We start from the raw sequence: 20,061 nt of genomic DNA on the forward strand, positions 1-20,061 counted from the left end.
GGTAGCAAAGGTGAATGGGAAGGTGGATGATTGGGAAGATTCTAAAATCCAACAAAAGGCAACTAAAAAAGCTATAAGAAGGGAAAACATGAACTATGAGAATAGGTTGAGTGAACTTGGCCTTTTTTCCTTGGAGCGACGAAGTGTGAGAGGTGACCTGATAGAGGTGTATAAGATGAAGACAGGCATTGATCATGTGGATAGTTAGAGGCTTTTTCCCCCCAGGGCTGAAATGACTAACACAAGGGGGCACAGTTTTAAGGTGCTTGGAAGCAGGTACAAGGGAGATGGTAGATGCAAGTTTTTCCACACAGAGAGTGGTGAGTGCGTGGAATGCACTGCCAGTGAAGGTGGTAGAGGTGGATGCAATAGGGTCTTTTAAAGATTCGAAGATAGGTACATGGAGTTTAGAAAAATAGAGGACTATGCATAGGGAAATTCTAGGCAATTTCTACAGTAGGTTACATGATCAGCACAACATTGGGGGCCGAATGGCCTGTAATGTGCTGTAGATTTCTATGTTTTTATGAAATATGAGGGCAAACTAGCTGATAATATAAAGCAGGATACTGAAAGATTTTTTTCAGTTAAATAAAGAGTAAAAGGCAGGTGAGAGTTGATATTGGACCACTGGAAAATGATGCTGGTAGGTAGTAATGGGGGACAAAGAAATGACATATGAACTTAATAAGTACTTTGCTTCAGTCTTTACTGTGGAAGACACTAGCTGTATGCCAGAGATCCAGGAGTGTTAGGGAGCAGGAGTGAGTGCCATTGCTATTACAAAGGAAAAAGTGCTGGGCAAACTGAAAGATCTTAAGGTGGATAAGTCACCTGGACCAGATGGACTACATCCCAGAGTCCTGAGAGAGGTTGCTGAAGAGATAACAGGCGCATTGGTCATAATCTTTCAAGAATCACTTGATTCTGGCATGGAGGACTAGATAATTGCAAATGTCACTCCTCTCTTTAAGAAGTGAGGAAATCACAGGCCAGTTAACTTAACCTCGGTGGTTTGGGAAAGTGTTGGAGTCTATTATTAAGGACGAGGTTTTTAGGTACTTGGAGACTAAAGATAAAATAAGTCGAAGTCAGCATGGTTTCTCTAAAGAGAAATCTTGCCTGACAAATCTGTTAGAAGTCTCCAAGGAAGTAACAAACAGGATAGACAAAGGAGAGGCAGTGAATGTCATTTACTTGGATTTTCTGAAAGCATTTGAAAAGGTGCACCACGAGGCTGCTTAACAAGATAAACTCCTATGGTGTTGCAGGAAATATACTGGCATGGATAGAGGAACTGCTGACAGGCAGGAGGCAGTGAGTGGGAATAAAGGAAGCCTTTTCTGGTTGGCTGCCAGTGACTACTGGTGTTCTTCTCACATTGTTTGCTAATGATTTAGATCATAGAATTGATGGCTTTGTGGCAAAGTTTACGGATTATACAAAGATGGGTGGAGGGGTGGTTGGTGCTGAGGAAGCAATGCAATTGCAGCAGGACTTGGACAGATTGGAAGAATGGGCAAAAAAGTGGCAGATGGGATATAGTGCTGGGAAACGTATGATAATGCATTTTGATAAAAAAACAATAGTGCAGACTATTATCTAAATAGGGAGAAGGTTCAAACATCAGGGGTGCAAAGTGACTAGGGAGTCCTCATGCAAGACTTCCAGAAGGTTAATTTACAGGTTGAGTCTGTGGTAAAGAAGGCAAATGCAATGTTGGCACTTATTTCAAGAGCAGTAGAATATAAAACAAGCTGATAATTTAGAAGTTTTATAAGACACTAGGCAAGCCGCACCAAAGGTATCGTCAACAGTTTTTGGCCCTTTATCTCAGAAAGGATGTGTTGTCATTGGAGAGAATCCAGAGGAGGTTCACGTGTATGATTCCGGGAATGAAGGGGTTAATTTATGAGGAGCGATTGGCAACTTTGCGTCTGGACTCACTGGAATTTAGAAGAATGTGTGGGGATCTCATTGGAACCTACCGAATGTTGAAAGGACCAGATAAAGTGGATGTGGGGAGGATGTTCCCTCTGGTGGGAATACCCAGAACTAGAGGGCACAGCCTCAGAATTGAGGGGCGACCTTTTAGAACAGAGGTAAGGAGGAATTCTTTTAGCCAAAGAATGGTGAATCTGTGGAATGCTCTGCCACAGACCGCAGTGGAGGCCAAGTCCGTGGATATATTTAAAGCGGAAGTTGATAAGATTTCTGATTAGTCGGGGCATCAAGAGATACAGTGAGGGGGCAGGCGTACGGGGTTGAATGGGTTCCGGGATCAGCCACGATGAAATGGCGGACGGACTCGATGGGCTGAATGGCCTAATTCTGCACTGATGTCTTACGGTCTTATTTTCCGACACCACTGAAAGGTTCCCACAATCCATGGACTCACTTTCACGGACTCTTCATCTTATGTTCTTGCCCAGTTTGTTGTCTTTTGCACTTGTTTGCCCAGCTGGTGTGATCTTTATTGATTCTGTTAACTGCAACTGGATTTACTGAATCTCAGGGTTGTATATGGTGACATATGTGTACTTCAATAATACATTTATTTTGTACTTTGAAGTAGACACATGAATATGAAGCGAATGGAGGGACATGGAATACAGATCATTTGGTATAAATTGCCATCAAGAATGGCATAATTACGTGGGCTGAATGGCTTGTCTAGCACTATACATGGAAAAAAACCAAGATTCAATGGTCAGCATTTGCAACTCACGAACTTGATCAGTGGTTGTATGTCACTTGTGGTCAGGCTTCCACTGAACTTATCACAGATGAAGAACTGAACCTGAAGTCATTTGGACATCCATTATTGGTAATTCCAATAAATGATGGAGCCTGCCTGCAATCTGCTTTCTTAAGGGAGCAATTGTTGAGGAAAAGGAGACACCTCTTCAACAAGGTACCATTCAACCTAAAATGGATTAACAATCTCAAGCCTATAGTGTGTACTCAATGATTCAAGAATAACTTCTTCCACTCTGCCACCAGATTTCTGAATGGACATTAAACTCACAAACACTACTTCACTACTCTTCTTTATCTTTTTGCACTACTTAATTTAACTTATATATGTACACACACTTTTTACTGTATTGCAATGTACTGCTGCCACATTAACAAGTTTCACAACGTATGTCAGTGATATTAAACCTGACTCTGATTCTAAAATTCACCGACAGGTCATTATCACTCCAGAGGGTGATTACTGACTGGTTTGCTGCAAAATAGAGGAAATGTGGAGTTCTTGGAGGAACAGGATTATTTGGGGGAAAAAAACACCTGTAAGCAACATTTCTGAATAAATATCAGAAATATCCACCTACTTTACGTAGCACATCTCCCCATGAGTTCTTCTGGTAAGTTGACATGGTGATGTGGAGCGAATGTGTGTCTGGTGTGCAATCTGCTTGGTGGATAAAGCCTCTTGGGAAATACAGCATGTCTCCAGCCTCCAGTAAGGTTTCCATAATGGGATCACCCAATTCCTGCTGACTAAAGTTACCTGAGCCGGCACAAGGAGACACAATTACTCCTGCTTCAGATGCTCATTATACAGTACAAAATGACTCCGTAATACATTAAAATAAACAGAATACAACTTTCTGAAGGTACTTACGGCTTGAAACACTAGGAAGAACTTCTTCAGCTGATCTGTGAATACAATTGAACAGATTTTGGCACCAAAATACTTTGTTAATGCAGCAGAAATAAAGTAAGTTAACATAATGAAGTAATTGAACACAGCACTGTACATGCTAGAAAAGCAACACAAAAATAAAAATGCTAGAAATATTCAGCATATGCGGACAGGGTAACAGGGAAAATCTTCAGACTGATGACCTCTCATTAGAGCTATGCCAAAGTAGACTGAAGTATGGGCAGCACATTAGCATGATGGTTAGCGTAACACCCTTCGGTTCAATTCTGCCGCAGACTGTAAGGAGCTTACAATGTTCCGGTTTCCTCACACCTTCCAAAGACATACGGGTTAGTAGGTTAATTGGTCACATGGGTACAATTGGGCGCCATGGGTGCGCAGGGTTGGAAGGGGCCTGTTATCGTGCTGTATCTCTCAAAGAAGAAATCTTCATCACGGGAAGAGCCCGTGACTCCTTCAAGGACTTCGCTAAGAGGCCGTGCCTCAAGTAGACGGCATCTATCATTAAGGACCTCACCATTGTGCACTGTCCTTTGCTCAATGTAACCATCAGCGAGGTGGTTTAGGAGCTCAAAGACCCACAATCAATATTTTAGGAACAGCTTCTTCCTCTCTGCCATCAGTAAAACAAAACATTTCACGACATACATCAATGATAATAAACCTGATTCTGAATACTAAAACAGAGAAACATAAAAAACTTACAGCACAATACAGGCCCTTCGGCCCACAAAGTTGTGCCGAACACATCCCTACCGTAGGAATTACTAAGGTTACTCATAGCCCTCTATTTTTCTAAGCTCCATGTACCTATCCAAAAGTCTCTTAAAAGACCCTATCATATCCGCCTCCACCACTGTCACTGGCATCCCATTCCACGCACTCACCACTCTCCGCATAAAAAAACTTAACCCTGGCATTTCCTCTGTACCTACATCCATGCACCTTAAACCTGTGCCCTCTTGTGGCAGCCATTTCAGCCCTGGGAAAAAGTCTCTGACTATCCACACGATCAATGCCTCTCATCATCTTGTACACCTGTATCAGGTTACCTCTCATCCTCCGTCGCTCCAAGGAGAATAGGCCGAGTTCACTCAACCTATTCTCATAAGACATGCTCCCCAATCCAGGCAACATCCTTGTAAATCTCCTCTGCACCCTTTCTATGGCTTCCACATCCTTCTTGTAGTGAGACGACCAGAACTGAGCACAGTACTCCAAGTGGGGTCTGACCAGGGTCCTATATAGCTGCAACATTACCTCTCGGCTCCCAAATTCAATTCCGTGGTTGATGAAGGCCAATACACTGTACGCCTTCTTAACCACAGAGTCAACCTGCACAGCTGCTTTGAGTGTCCTATGGACTCAGACCCCAAGATCCCTCTGATCCTCCACACTGCCAAGAGTCTTACCATTAATTCTATATTCTGCCATCATAGTTGACCTACCAAAATGAACCACTTCACACTTATCTGGGTTGAACTCCATATTCTTTAGGATATGAGACCCCTTTCTATTAGAGTGAATGAAACTGAGCATAAAAAGTCAGGAATTTTCTGGAGGAAAACAAAAATATTTTTCAGGTCGATATGTTCTACAATAGCAATTAGTTTATTAATGTCATATGTACAGAGACAAGCTTTTACTTGCTGGCCATCAGAGAGATCATTTCACTTATAAGTACATTGAGAAAGTACAAAAGAAAAACAATGCCAAATGTGGAATATGGAATTAGATTATTAGTGTCACATGTACCAAGATTGTCTTGCATACTGTTCATACAGATTAAACAACAAAAGTACAAAAACAATGAAGAATAAAGTATAGCAGCTACAGAGAAAGGGCAACACAGGCAAACAATAAAGTGCAAGATCATAACGAGGTAATATAGTGTTGTAGTTACAGAGAGAGTCAACGGGCACGGTAGCGTCGTAGTTAGCACAATGCTTTACAGTACAGGTGACCTAGGCTCAAATCTCACTGTTGTCTGTAAGAAGATTGACTGTGCGCGATTCCTCCCACTGAGTAAAGACATACCAGTTGGTAGGTTAATTGAACATTGAAGTTTGTCTGTGATTAGGCTAGGGTTAAACTGATGCAACTTGATCAGTGTGGCTCGAGGGGCAGGAAAGGACTACTCCGCACTGCATCTCAATAAATCAATCAATCTAGAGCTCGGCTATATTGCAGAAGAGGTCCGTTCAGGAGTCCTATAACAGTGAGACAGAAGCTGACCATACTGTACAAAGTGAGCTACACCACATCACTCCATGGATGGCAATGAAGAACAGAGGACACCTAAATGATTGCCTGAACTGTGCAGTGTCATGTTGTCATTAGATAAGCGAGGTGACTGGGAAAGCAAAAACCAGTCCACGGGGGGATCTCAGTGGGTCAACACCCCTCCAATTAAGAAGAGAGAAGCCTAATTCATCATTTTCTTCCCATGGCACTGGGAGGACTGCAAGTGCAGGGTTCATGCTCTTAAAGTGCATTAAGAATGTTTTTTCCAACATCCTTCGCTCACAAAGATTTTTATGCTCCCATCAGCAACCGACTGCTTGTGTCTATGTAAGTCCACATGTTTGAATTAACCCTCAGTACTTAGCATAAGATATTATTTGACTGGTGAAAGTGTGAAATTTCCTTCAGTCATAGGGCATTTTCCATTAACTTCCATCCAATGATACGATTTGCTGAGAGCTGGTCAAACAAAGCAGAAAGGTTTAATTGCAATGTAGGAACGTAGCAGACCTGAGGTAAGTCTAAGGAGCAGACAGTATCACACAGAAACAGATTGTATTACATACTTAGGGTCATAGACGCGCCAGCGCTTCACTCCTTCCAGCTGAATGACGAACGCTTCGATATCGTCATAGTGTGGTGCAAATCCCTGGTTCCCAGGAGGAGTTAGATAACTTCAGAAGACAACAAAGTGCACATCAAAATATCACTGTGATAAACCGAAGGTTTGACATTCCAACTCAATTTGGCAGCTTTGGAGATGATAAACGGATAAGAATTTCTTATACAACAAAATCAGTAAGAGCTTGACAAGTGCTCACAGAATATAACGATCAAGAGATTATAGAATTGTATTGAATTAAAGCAAGGCTAAAAATTTCTTATCTACTAGTATGGGAATGGAGTCCCAGTGTGTTTCTAGTGAGTGAGGGAATGGGGTCCCAGTGTGTTTCTAGTGAGTGTGGGACCGGGGTCCCAGTGTGTTTCTAGTGAGTGAGGGAACGGGGTCCAGTGTGTTTGCAGTGAGTGTGGGAATGGGGTCCCAGTGTGTTTGTAGTGAGTGTGGGAATGGGGTCCCAGTGTGTTTGCAGTGAGTGAGGGAATGGGGTCCCAGTGTGTTTATAGTGAGTGTGGGAATGGGGTCCCAGTGTGTTTGCAGTGAGTGCGGGAATGGGGTCCCAGTGTGTTTGCAGTGAGTGTGGGAATGGGGTCCCAGTGTGTTTGTAGTGAGTGTGGGAATGGGGTCCCAGTGTGTTTGCAGTGAGTGTGGGAATGGGGTCCCAGTGTGTTTGCAGTGAGTGTGGGAATGGGGTCCCAGTGAGTTTGCAGTGAGTGTGGGAATGGGGTCCCAGTGTGTTTGCAGTGAGTGTGGGAATGGGGTCCCAGTGTGTTTGCAGTGAGTGTGGGAATGGGGTCCCAGTGTGTTTATAGTGAGTGTGGGAATAGGGTCCCAGTGTGTTTCTCTTTCTCGAGAGTGTGTGAACTGGGCCCTTTGTGATTGTAGTGAAGTTGGGAATAGAACCCAGCTAAGCCAAAAGTGAGACTATTGGGAATTCCAAATACTGTGATACAAATTACCAAAGTATTTTTATATTGTAATAAAATAAACTAGCGTATCAGAAATAAAACAATGAATTTATTTCTACTTTGGGAATAACTTCAGTTATTAAAGTCACAGGGAAACATCATGTAAGACCAAAGCACTTAACCAATAGTTTTAGAACCAAAGGATTAAGTACAAGATTTTAAAGAGTTTAAATAATAAGCAGCCAGTAACATTCAAGCCAAAGAATTGCTGTGGAAATAACAATCTAAAAAGGAAGTCCAGATCCTAGCTTTGAAATTCACTGCCTTTTCTTTGCCAAGTCCTCCCTATTAATAATTTGTCAATTAGCATAAATGATATCAACAAATAGGACCACTGTAAAGGCACTGGACAATGGACTCAATGATCCTGCTGAAGGGTCTCGGCCTGAAACGTCGACTCTTTACTCTTTTCCACAGATGCTGTCTGGCCTGCTGAGCTTCTCCACAATTTGTGTGCGCTGCCAGGAGAGAATGGGGTTTCTTCAGGTTGTTACAACTGGTTGTGTTAATGGGGATAAGCTCCCATTATCTTTTAAATGCTCCCAACTGTGTGCGTCTCAAGTTGCCTCTGACAACAAGTGCAATTCTTGATCTTCACATGTGGCTGAGCTACAAAGCATGGCGGAACTGTTTCCATTGAAAGGAGAAGGGCTAAAGGCGCCTTAAAACCAGTCGTTTCGGGCAGATGGAGCTCATCAGCCGTGGTTGGCTGCTCAATCTGGAAGGAAAACCCTGATCTCAAACCTCCATTACCTTGTGGCGATACCCACTCAATGGGAAGGCTTCATGAGGAAAAATCCAGAGCTGGAGTCAATGCTGAATTCCAACTCCTGCAACACTGCTAGAACAAAACTGCACTGGATTATGCCATTCCTTTGGATTGATCAGCTACGTGGAGAGGGAGAGCCTGCACCATGGCAACAGCTTGCTCTCCATATCGTACTGCCCTGGCTTGCGTATCAATACGTAGACAGCTACGATGCAGTATCCAGGGCTGACCTGGACCAATGGGGGACCTTAAGATAGACTAAAGGTGGAGAGGTTCTTTCCTTTAGTGGGGGAGTCTTGGACCAGAGGGCACAGCGTCAGGATAGAAGCATGTCTATTTAGAACAGAGATGAGCAGGAATTTCTTTTGCCAAAGGGTGGTGACTCTGGACAAATGATTGCCACAGAGGGCTGTTGTTTTCTTGATTAATAAGGGCATCAAAAGTTATGGGGAGAAGGCAGGAGAATGGGGTTAGAGGGGTAATAAAATCAGCCATGATACAGTGGCAGAGCAGGCTTGATTAGCCGAATCGCCCATTTCTGTTCCTACGTCTTATGGTGCTGCAGTTCTACCCAATCTCACTGTGGAAATGCTTTCACTGGAAGGATTACAGCAGTTCAAAGTTGTCACGCCACCACCAGCAGGTTGGGATGGACAACCTATGCTGAACTTGCTAACAGTCCAAGATGCCTCAAACAATTTGAAAATAAATATCTATCTTGAAGTCTTAGCCTCATTTAATAAGTAACATTTCGATCCTGAATTCAGGAATCTGAAGTAGGAAACAAAAGAAAAACCTGAATATTCCTAAATGCCCATTGTATTGATAACACAGATGGGCAGAATATTTAATGATTGTGTTCACAGGAAAAGAAACAACAAGGAGAAACTAGACCAAAAGACACAAGAGCAGAATTAGGCCATTTAGCCCATCGAGTCTACGCCATCATTCCATCCTGGCTGATTTTATTATCATAAGATATACAAGACCATAAGATATAGAAGCAGAATTAGGCCACTTGGCCGTTCGCATTTGCCCATTTCATCACTGCTGATCCATTAACCCTCTCAGATCCATTCTCCTGTCATAAAGAACACAAGAATTCTATGGTATTCCCTTTAGCCAGTGAAGGCAGCTCATTCTGATTTGGATTCCTGCCATTTAGCCAATTTTGTACAGGAGTGAACCTCTCTCACTTATGAACAAAACAAAAAATACAGATACTTACGCATTAGCTCCAACCATACTTCCAAAAGCTTCCTGGAGAATAGACAGCACATTCCAAACGGTTCCAGAAAAGGCCTGAGGATTCAGCAAGCGCAAAGAACACCCTTTCTGCCAACAGAAACACAAATTTAATTAGCAAATTTCTGATTAATTTTCACACCATATTTGCATTGCAAATCAGAGAGCACTTGGAAGGACTGTACTAAAAACAGGATTTAAAACTTGCAACTCATTTCTTTGGTCTTAATAGAGCTCCAAACAATTATGACTTATGACAACACATCAGGTGAAGAATCTTCAAAATTTACATGACCAAATAATTCAATTTTAACAAAAATAAAAGAGCCATGTTCCAAGCTAAAAAAGCCAATCAGAGAAAGCATATTGCAGACAAATGCATCTGAAATTAATTTAACAATGAAACCTGAGTATTTCAATGAATTAACTGTGACTTTTCATTACCGGGACTCAAGTTCCTGCACTGCTTGTCCTGACCGAATGCACACTTACGGATCATAAAATCATACAGCAGAGAAACAAGCTCTGCCCCAAAAATTACTGGCCAACTTTTATCGATGTGTGACAGAGAGCATACTGACATATGAAAGGATAGTGTGGTACTTTAGGTGCAGTGATTCGGATGGCCCACCATATCACTGGAACTCAACTACCGGACCTGGAGACAACCTATAATTCTTGATACCTACAGCACGTCTGTAATATTATTAAATGCCCATCCCATCCCGGGCACTGTCTGTTCAATCTCCTGCCTTCTGGTAGGAGATACGGAAACATCTTAGCCAAGGCAATAAGAGTGAAAAACGGCTTCTTTCCAAGGGCTGCTGAGCATGTGATTAACGCTTCACCACGGCTTGCCATTGGCCTTTGAGTGTTATGGCTATCGAAGTCACTCGTTGCATGTAAATGCGCTTTCTTTTAAATTAAGCCATACCACACGCATTATACATTGCATGGACCAGAGTAGCCCCACAATCCTGTTGTGAGCAATGACAATAAAGTTCTATTGGCTCACCTTATCCATGCCGACATATGATGCCTTTCTACGAAAATCCCATTTACTTCCATTGGGCCCATATCCCTCTATGCTTTTGCTATCCAAGTAACTATCTAAATGCCTTTTAAACATTGTAATTGTATTTGCCTCTGCTCTAGATTCCCTTGCCTTTGGTAACAGACAATATCTATCCTATCTAGGCCTATTATTGTTTTGTAAACTATAAGATCACCTCTCGGCCTTCTACATTCCAGTGAAAATAAATCCATCTTTTCCAAACTCTCCTTATAGCTACAACCCTCCATTCCAGGCAACACACTGGTGACCTTGACCTACAGCTCAAAGTATGGTTCTTCACGAGCAGCGAGTCTTTGCACCGGCTGTTGCGGCCTGGCGCTTTACTATCTCCAGGAACAGCCTGGAAGACGTGCGACTTCGGGGAGCGGCCCTGTGGACGTCCCGATTTCGCTGACTGAAACATTGTGGGAGACAGGAACGTCAGGACAGCAGGTGGCGTGTGCTGCTGTCGGAAGGAGGACCAGGTATTCGAGTGATAGCCGTGCTCCCACTCTCTCTCTTTTGATGAAGAGCGACAGCCCGTCGGTCTTCAATTCGGGAGAAGTGACATGGAAAGATTATAACATCGGAACAGTGAGCTGCTGCTCTCTGCTCTTGCTGATGCAGGAGTGACTTCTCCCTCCCTTGTTGGTGAGAGAGAGCCTGTCTGAGATACGGAAGTGCTGGGATTGTCTGCAGTTTTTGATGGACTCTTTATCAAGGTCTCTTTGGGGGGGGGGGGTTTACTATTGCTAGATGGTGAGGGGGGTGGGGGGGGTCGATGCTTCCGCTGGCACAAGTGGAGAGGAGGGGGTCAATGCTTTTACTGTTGCTTGTGTGTAAGAGGGGAGGGGGTTTCTATCCTTCATTCTTTGGGGTTTCTTGTTTCATGAAAGTCTGCGAAGAGTAAGAACTTTATGTCGTACACTGTTCACATTCTCTGATATTAAATTCAATCATTTGAACTTTCTTCTGCACTGTCACATCCTTCCTGCAGTGTGGTGACCCCATACTGTACACAATACAGCAAAAGTGATCTAACCAATGTTTGGTTCCGATGCGGCACGTTATCCCGGCTCTTCTACTTAAAGTCCCAACCAATCAAGTCAAGCTTACCAAATGCCTCCCTCACTACCCTATCCATATGTCGTCACTTTCAGTAGGTTACAGACTTCCTGTGCACTTTAAGGTCCCTCTGTAGATCAATGTTCCTAAAGTTCCCGCCATTTACTCTATAAATCTTACCAGAACATGCCTTCCAAAGTGCATTACTTCACAGTTGTCTGGATTAAATTCAATATGCCACCACTCTAGCCAAATGTCCAGCTGATCTATGTACTGCTGTATACTTAGACAACCTCCTATGTTATCCATGGCTCCTCTACTTTGTCATCCGCAAACCACTAATCAGACCATTTATACTCTCATCCATACATTACAAAAAGAATGCTCGCAGCACCAGTCCCCGCAATTCACCATTTATTACATATTTCCTATCAGAAAAATGCCAATCCATCATTACCCTCTGCCTGCTACCAAGCCAATTTTGGATCCATTTGCCACTCCACCACTATTTCTACTCTACTTTCTTAGAAATTGACGCAGATTTGGCATGTCATCCAAAACGTGGAAAAGCTTCTACAGATGCCCATGGAGAGCATCCTGTCTGGTTGCATCACTGCCTGGTATGGAAACACCGATGACCAGGAACAGAAATGTCTACAGAAAGTGGTGGATATCAGCCAGTTCATCACAGGCAAAGCCCTCAGTATAATTGAGTACATCTACAAGGAGGGGTGCCACAAGAAAGCAGCATCTATCAAGGACCCTCACCATCCAGGCCATGCTCTCTTCTTGCTACTACCATTTGGTGGGAGGTACAGGAGCCTCAGGTCCACACCACCAGGTTCGTGAGCAGTCACCCTACAACCACCGGACTCCTGAACCATGAGGAAACAGGCTGTGGGATTGCGAGTTATGACTTTGCAAGGAAGTCGATATTTAGGCAATGGTCTCTTCTCACTACTTCCATCGGGCAGGAGGTACAAGAGCCTTCGGTCCCACATCACCTGGTTCAGGAACAGGTATTACTCTACACTTAACAGTCCTCTGAAGCAGCATGGATAACTTCACTCACCTCAACTGTGAAATGATTCCACAACCTACAGACCCACTTTTAAGAAGTTCTCAGCATTACTTATTTATTTTTGTATTTGCATTTTGTCTCAATTTGCACAATGGCTGTTTGTTAGTCTTTGGCATGTTTAGCTTTTCATGAATTCCACTGTATTTCTTTATTTTCCTGTAAATGTCTACAAGAAAATGAATCTCAAGGTAGTATATGGTGAGATAAATATACTTTGACTTTGACTTGTCATTTTGGAACCATTTCCTAGCTTGGAAATTACCTGCCTGGTCAATTTAGATGGCACAAAACAGCCAGACTTGACTGATACCAAATGACTGATACGCAAGAGAAGAAACAACAATCGCTCATGGATATGAAGGGTGAACAGCCAGATATGGTTTCAGTAGATGACCATCAACGTTACGGAGCTACATTTCATTAATAACTAGCAGTTTTCACTGTCCAGGAAGTAAGTGACTCCAGAGAAAAAAAAAACTTCTTGTGGAGATGCACAATGGACCAGAATGCTGAAAATTCATATTATAGATTTCCCATCTGGTTAGTCCAAACAAATGACTAACTCCGAAATACGACCCACTTATGAAAAAAATCCCTTATCCATAGACCTATGCAGAATTTCTAACAGCTGCGAAAAAGTATTGAAATCTCCAGCCCAGTTTGAAATAATGTTTTAGCCACTGTCAGACCAGCACTGTAAATGCAGCTGCAGCTTACCTTATAGAAATCCCACACCACTGCGGGTAATGCCCTGCCAGTAGGAGTGTGTGTTTCCTTTTCCCCATCAAAATAACTTGTTACATCCAGGTTTACTTCAAAATTGACAACGTCCTTGAAAATAAAAAAAGAGAACTTATCAGTATTGATTCTGAAACAAAGATGAACACTCTGATGACACACATCCAACTCAGATGTGCAAAATGCTGAGGCAGTAGAATTTCTAAATCATTACAGCTGGAGTCTCTGTCTGGAAGCAGCCTTCCCTCTGTATACAGAACGAAATAAGGTTTTGCACTGAATCCCTACATAAAAAATAAAAGAAGCAAAACTCTCACTTTAAGCTTGCTATAATCTGCAAACTGCCAGAATATTGAGAGGTGAGAAAAGTTGGGGTACGCTGTGATTAATGTCACGTGAGTATTTGTATTTGGTAACTTAGATGCTGTCATATCTTTTAAACGTCTTTTGTTATTCCCACTTGTAGTATAAAACCAACGTGATTACTTATTATCTCTGTCACCCTGTCATCATCGACATCATTATGTGTACACTTGTAGATTATAACATCTATCTAGATATATGGCTGATGCTCTCCTAGCATTCACACATTTATGTGAAACATTACCATTTCATAGAATTTTGCCTTGCACTTAGCATTCTTACTCATTTTTGATTTCTTTCTTACCCTTACTGTATTTTTTGTGTTGATGTGCAGTACTGTGCAAGTCTTAGACACCCCGGTCAAACAAGCATTTTTCTGGTGATGGATAATTAAAAACAAGAGGTGCTAACCTTGAAATTAGAATTAAACTCTTCAGGATTAAAAACAAAGTACTTCCTTCCACTCCCATAGAAAAAAATCTGGAAGACTTCCCTTGAAAGGCTGCACAGGCTAAAGCAACCGATTTTTGTTAAAGGTGTTGAGACTTGGAACAAAGACAGGAAATTGGCAATGATGTGTATGAACTAACTGGATGGAGAAGCAAGGTTGAACAATTCATTAACTTGCTCCTTATTCTGATAAGCCATCAGGAAATACTGAACTCAGAACATTTTCAGCAGTGTAATAAAGTTGCTTCCTTCATGCATGAAGAAGTAAGGTATTTCACTCTGCAGTTTTTTTTCTAAGGAAATCACTTGGCAGATAAGCCATCTGTTTGCAACACATCAAAATAATTTATCCTCTAGAACACCCATTTGCATTCTGCATGAAATTTGTGGTCAAGTTGAATCGTGTATGTATATGTTAACTCAGAATAAACACTTTTTGAACCGATTCAATGAAGCACACTTAACGTGTAGCATAGATCTCTCCAGCAGTACTGTAGTAGGTACATCCTGTACCTAATGAAGTGGCCACTGAGTGTATGTTCATGGTCTTCTGCTATAGCCCATCCACAACAAATTTCGATGTGTTGTGCAATCAAAGATGCTCTTCTGCACAACACGTGGTTATCCGAGTTAATGTCGCCTTCCTGTCAACCTGAAGCAGTCTGGCCATTCTCCTCTGACCTCTCATTAACAAGGCATTTCTCACCCACAGGTTTGCCACTCACTGAATGTTTTTTTTTGTTTTTTGCACCATTTTCTGTAAATTCTAGAGACTGTTGTGCATGAAAATCCCAGATCAGTAGTTTCTGAGATACTCAGACTACCCCATCTGCCAGCAACAATCATACCACAGTCAAAGTCACTTAGATTACATTTCTTTCCCTTTCTGATGTTTGGTCTGAACAAATGAATCTCTTGATCATGTCTGCATAATCTTGACATCCAAGTTAAAGTGCCTGCCTGTATTTCTGTGTATTCTGGGATTTACGGATAGATTTTGAAAATGGATCTATCAGTTCAGCCCACTACTGGACCCCAGGGATCTTGTTAGGAATTCCCAAAATTCTGCTGGAAAATTGCCTCAGGTTTTGTGGTAAGAACCCGGCTGGTGGCGTAGTGGCATCAGTGCCAGACTTCGGAGCGAAGGTTCCCGAGTTCGAATCCAGCCGGCTCCCTTGCACGCTTTCCAATCGTGCTGGGTTGAGCATCGAGCTAGCAACTCGGCCTCGTAAAAACAAGAAAGCCTGCTAGAAAAATATCATCATGACGGCATCCCGATGACTCCACTCAAGAGTTAAGGGCATTCTTCTTCTTTGTGGTAAGACCTGGGTGCAGGATCTGAAACCTCGCTAATTTCAATATGGATTACAAAACACAGATGGAGAGGCTGCAGAGAAGGTCAAGTTATTGCTTGAAATTTATTTTGTTTTAATGATTCATTTTTAAATGCTGCTTTGGTTTAGGTTAACCTTTTTAAAAAATTAACTTTAAAAAATTCCTTTAATGATTCTTTTTAAAATCTTGGAATATTTTTGAAACACGTCCCCAGCTTTGACACTTTCTTTCAAATATGGTCCCTTCCTCTATTCTGCTATTTGTGGTGTCAACATCTACCCTTGGATTCTATGGCAGAGAAGGCCATTGTGATGCAGTCTACACAAGTCTAGGCTTCCAGGCTTTATGTGTGGCAACTTCAGGTCAGGCAACAAGTAGGCATGATTACATTTCTAGATAAATAATTTTTTAAAATAGTAATGTAGAATTTAAAATGCTCAATCTTTGTTCTTGTTTTTTTGGGAAGTTAGGAAGTAAAAATATTCGGTATGAGTGGCAGTGCAGAAATGTCGAAACTTTATGAAAAAGTTCAACTTGAATCAAGTTTTTCCTCTAATGGGAAGGAAGTGAAGCAAACCAGTAAATAGAAAATCTGTAATTAAATAAGATTGTGTGTTGTTTTAGGAGCCTTGAGAGATTGCATATGTACTAGACGTGCAAAGGCTATTTGATTACTCATAAAAATACAAATTACAAAGCTTCTGATTCACCCTGATTTAATTATGCAGATAGCAGAACAAATCACATCTTTCGAACAATATTCCTGTTTCATTCCTGAGGGCTCCCTACATGTCCACTCTGCCAGACACAAATGTCCAACGTAATATCACACTAGTTTCCAGAAGATTACTTGAAACATAACTACCGACTAAGATTAAGACGGCTGACACAGAATAATTGCTCTGGCACTTAAGCAACCATTCTGGTTGACTTGGTCAGAGATTGAGGATAAAATATATCTATCTATTTATTTATATACTTATTTGCTTATCTATCAATTTATTTAGAGATACATTATGGTACATGCTCTTCTGGACTGCTCCGCTGAACTGCACCCAAGTGACCAATTGACCTACTAACGTGCACATCTTTGGAATGTGGCAAGGAACCAGAGTACCTGGAAGAAACCCATGAGGTCTCGGGGAGAACGTACAAATTCCTTATAGACAGCCATAACGACTGACCGCAGTTGCTGGTACTGTAAAGTGACTGCGATAACCGCTACACTACCATGCATTTACCTCTCTCAGTATTCTGTCAAACTCTTCTGAAGAGAAGAATCCCTTGTAGTAGTTTGCATTGTGGCGTCTGATCAAGGCTGGGGTCTTCTCCCAAATGTCACTGAAATGCAGAAATCCAATTAAGAGCGAGACCTTTCTCTATAAATACACACTGTGCAACGTCCGAAAAGCCTCACACCTCTTTACATTGCAGATATTATCATGGTTCTCTAGACAGAAATTAGGCAAATGCTAGTTCAATTTATAATATGGGTGTTAAAATTTGTCCTGCTGACAGCTGTTTTACATCAAGGTTGCACTCTAATTAAGTTTTGAATCAAGGGATGATTTTTTTCCCCACAATGGTTGCATTGTTATAGCTGTTAACAGCTGCTACAACCCATCTGTCCAATTCAAACAATTCAAAACAAAGATCTTCTATTCCCAATGCTATCCCATTCAATTACTCATAAGGTGTCAGCACTGCTGACAACTTCCTCACTGTATTCTGAAATCATTTTCTCTTTTGAAATTCCCAGCATTCACGCACGATCCAGATCTCATAAAAAGCCGATCTATTTACAAAGACAGTCCAATTTGATTTGTATATTCACTTTTGCAGCTGGAGACTTCTGAGATTTTGGAGAACTTTACAAGGAAAACTTGGAATAAAACTGCATGGCCACATTTGCACATACATGAATTGGAAGTTCAACCTGTCTTCTTCCTGGGTGTGATAGTGGGTTTAACATCAGACATCCAACTACCAACCACCCCACTTTGGGGGAGATCTTAGGAGTAAGAAGGTCATGATGCATGTCCTTGGAGCAGGGAATGGGTGAGAGAATTGCACAAAACCAAGGATATTACAACAATCTACAATAGTTGAACAAGAAATAAAAGTCGATGCATCATGTTGATATACTGCTTCATATTCAGAATCATTAAACAATATAGTACCAGTCCAGGCACAGTTCCCACCCAGCTGGTCCCATTTTCCTGCATTCATCTCGCATCCCTCTAAGCCCAGCCCCACCATGTACCCATCCAAGTGCTTTTCAAATAATATTATAATGCATGCCCCAGCACCAGAATGTCTTCTGGCAGCTCATTTGAGATCCTCATCACCATCCGCCTGGAAAACGTTAGCACTCGGGTCCTTTTTAAATCCTTCCCCTTTCACCCTAAACCTATGCCCAGAGTTTTGGACTCCCCTCCTCTAAAGGAAAAGACTGCTACCAACCACTTTATCTTTGCCTCTCATAATTTTAAATATCTCTATAAGGTTGTCCCTCACTCTCCTACCTCTGAAGGAATACAGACCTAGCTGACCAACCTCTCTCTATAACTCATCTCTCAGGTCCTGGCAACGCCCTTGTAAATCTTCTCTGCATTCTTTCCAGTTTAACCGTGTCTTTTCCGTAACAGTGATCAAAACTGTACATAGTACTCCAAGTGCGGTTGCACCAACGACTTATATGACTGATTTCTGCCAACTCTCATCAATCAAAGAAGAGTCCAGTAATCCAAGCACCGGAATACAGAGCTACTCTTGCAGTCTCTGGGATGATAATTCCAAGCATAGTAATGGTGCAAATTTCCCATGGAAAGAGAACCAAGTCAATGAAGGCCTTTGAACTTTAAACCTTTAAAGGCTTGGGGACGCTCAGTAAGCAGAATTAGTTAGCTTGAATAGGTAGGGAAGGGGACATGATAAATCAAAATACTCATCATCTCTAAACAATTATTTCTCCAAGAAGACCACCAGCTTGCCGTTGGGTTTAGAGGCTTGCATGCCTCAATGACCCAGAGAACTATGCTGGCTACAGTCAGGGTTTTATGCTTTGGCTCTCAGGGTCACCCATGCCAAACAGTTCAAACAATAGAGATCAGACCGTCTGTGGTCCACTGACCCTCCAGCTCAGGTCTAACAAATCTGAGGGGTAAACCTAAATTGTTATGGAAACAGCAACGAAGAATCCTTCTACAGCTGAATGTGACAGTATTCCTGAGCCACCATCTAGGACTTGCACGACGGACAGTAGTGAAAACCAGGAGATAGCAACTGACATGACGAAGGAAGCCCTGAACACCAGCAAAGATAGAGGACCTTCACTGCTGCCCTAAATGCTGGGAGCGTAATGGGCAATAGCTAACTAAACAATTCCTGTGCCTTTCTAAAGTCTGCATTAAATAGACAGGACAAGCTCACCAAGCAAACATAATCCACCCCATGAAGACAAATGGGCAATGGGCATCTTTTTAGACAGTCACTGAAGTTACTTCTTTGCAAATGATGCAATGGCATACCCACAGTACAATCTCTAATGTCTTAAGTTATCTTACAACAGCTATCACCTTAAATAATACTGACAATTATAATCTCAAATCAGCACTTCATTTAGAAATTATTTCTGACATTTCATTTACTGCACTTCAATCCAGATGGGGTTATTTTAGTCACTTTATTAAATGCGTGAGTTTATTAAAATCTGTGCTGTTGTACTGCAGATACTTACTTGAAGAACTTCTTTGAAGCAACAGGTGCTATTAACCAATCAAAGAGTTTTATCGCTCTCTCCCTGCTGTTATGAATATGACGTAGATCCCGAAGAAGAACTGATAATGATGGTCCTGTCCAGGGTCTTATATCTTTGCTCTGAGGAAGGACAATTTTACATTTTAAAAACTATGAAAATATCTCTTCAACTTGACATCTTAAAAGTACTTCAGCTTCTGTTACGCATTAGGACAAGAAATGGTTATGCTGCAGAATGGAGTAAGAAGGTGTTCCTTTTGCCTCATTAGTACACACTCAGGTAAACCCACGTTAGAATACTCCTTACATTTGATGGCTCTGGGCCTGTACACGCTGGAGTACAGAAGGATGAGGGGGATCTCACTGAAACCAATTGAATATTGAAAGGCCGAGATAAGTGGACATGGAGAGGATGTTTCCTACAATAGGACGTCTAGGACCAGAGAGCATAGCCCTCTGGTCCTAGACTCTGCACTATAGGGGAAGTCCCTTTAGTACAGAGATGAAGAGGAATTTTTTCAACCAGAGGGTGGCGAATCTGTGGAATTCATTGCCACAGTCTGCTGTGGAGGTCAAGTCATTGGATATAATTAAAACTAGGTTTGTTAGGTTCTTGATTATTATGGACGTCAAAAGTTATGGGGAGAAACAGGGTTGAAAGGAATAACGATGGAATACTAGCACAAACACAATGGGCT

The 20,061-nt window shown here is 41.9% G+C and overlaps 1 protein-coding gene across 1 annotated transcript in view; it reads right to left on the reverse strand.

Moving 5' to 3' along the window:
* The window catches only part of riox1 (ribosomal oxygenase 1), a 93,423-nt gene that overhangs the window by 45,390 nt on the left and 27,972 nt on the right, over positions 1–20,061 (reverse strand). Inside the window, exons 3-9 of the mRNA XM_073050506.1 lie at positions 19,344–19,483; positions 16,846–16,945; positions 13,436–13,549; positions 9,502–9,608; positions 6,484–6,591; positions 3,632–3,666; positions 3,339–3,517 (exon numbers count right to left, since the gene is read on the reverse strand). Of these exons, the coding sequence (XP_072906607.1) occupies positions 3,339–3,517; positions 3,632–3,666; positions 6,484–6,591; positions 9,502–9,608; positions 13,436–13,549; positions 16,846–16,945; positions 19,344–19,483 (783 nt within the window). The remainder of the gene's footprint in view (positions 1–3,338; positions 3,518–3,631; positions 3,667–6,483; positions 6,592–9,501; positions 9,609–13,435; positions 13,550–16,845; positions 16,946–19,343; positions 19,484–20,061) is intronic.

Source organism: Hemitrygon akajei, chromosome 7, assembly GCF_048418815.1.
Source record: "Hemitrygon akajei chromosome 7, sHemAka1.3, whole genome shotgun sequence".
Taxonomy (NCBI): domain Eukaryota; kingdom Metazoa; phylum Chordata; class Chondrichthyes; order Myliobatiformes; family Dasyatidae; genus Hemitrygon; species Hemitrygon akajei.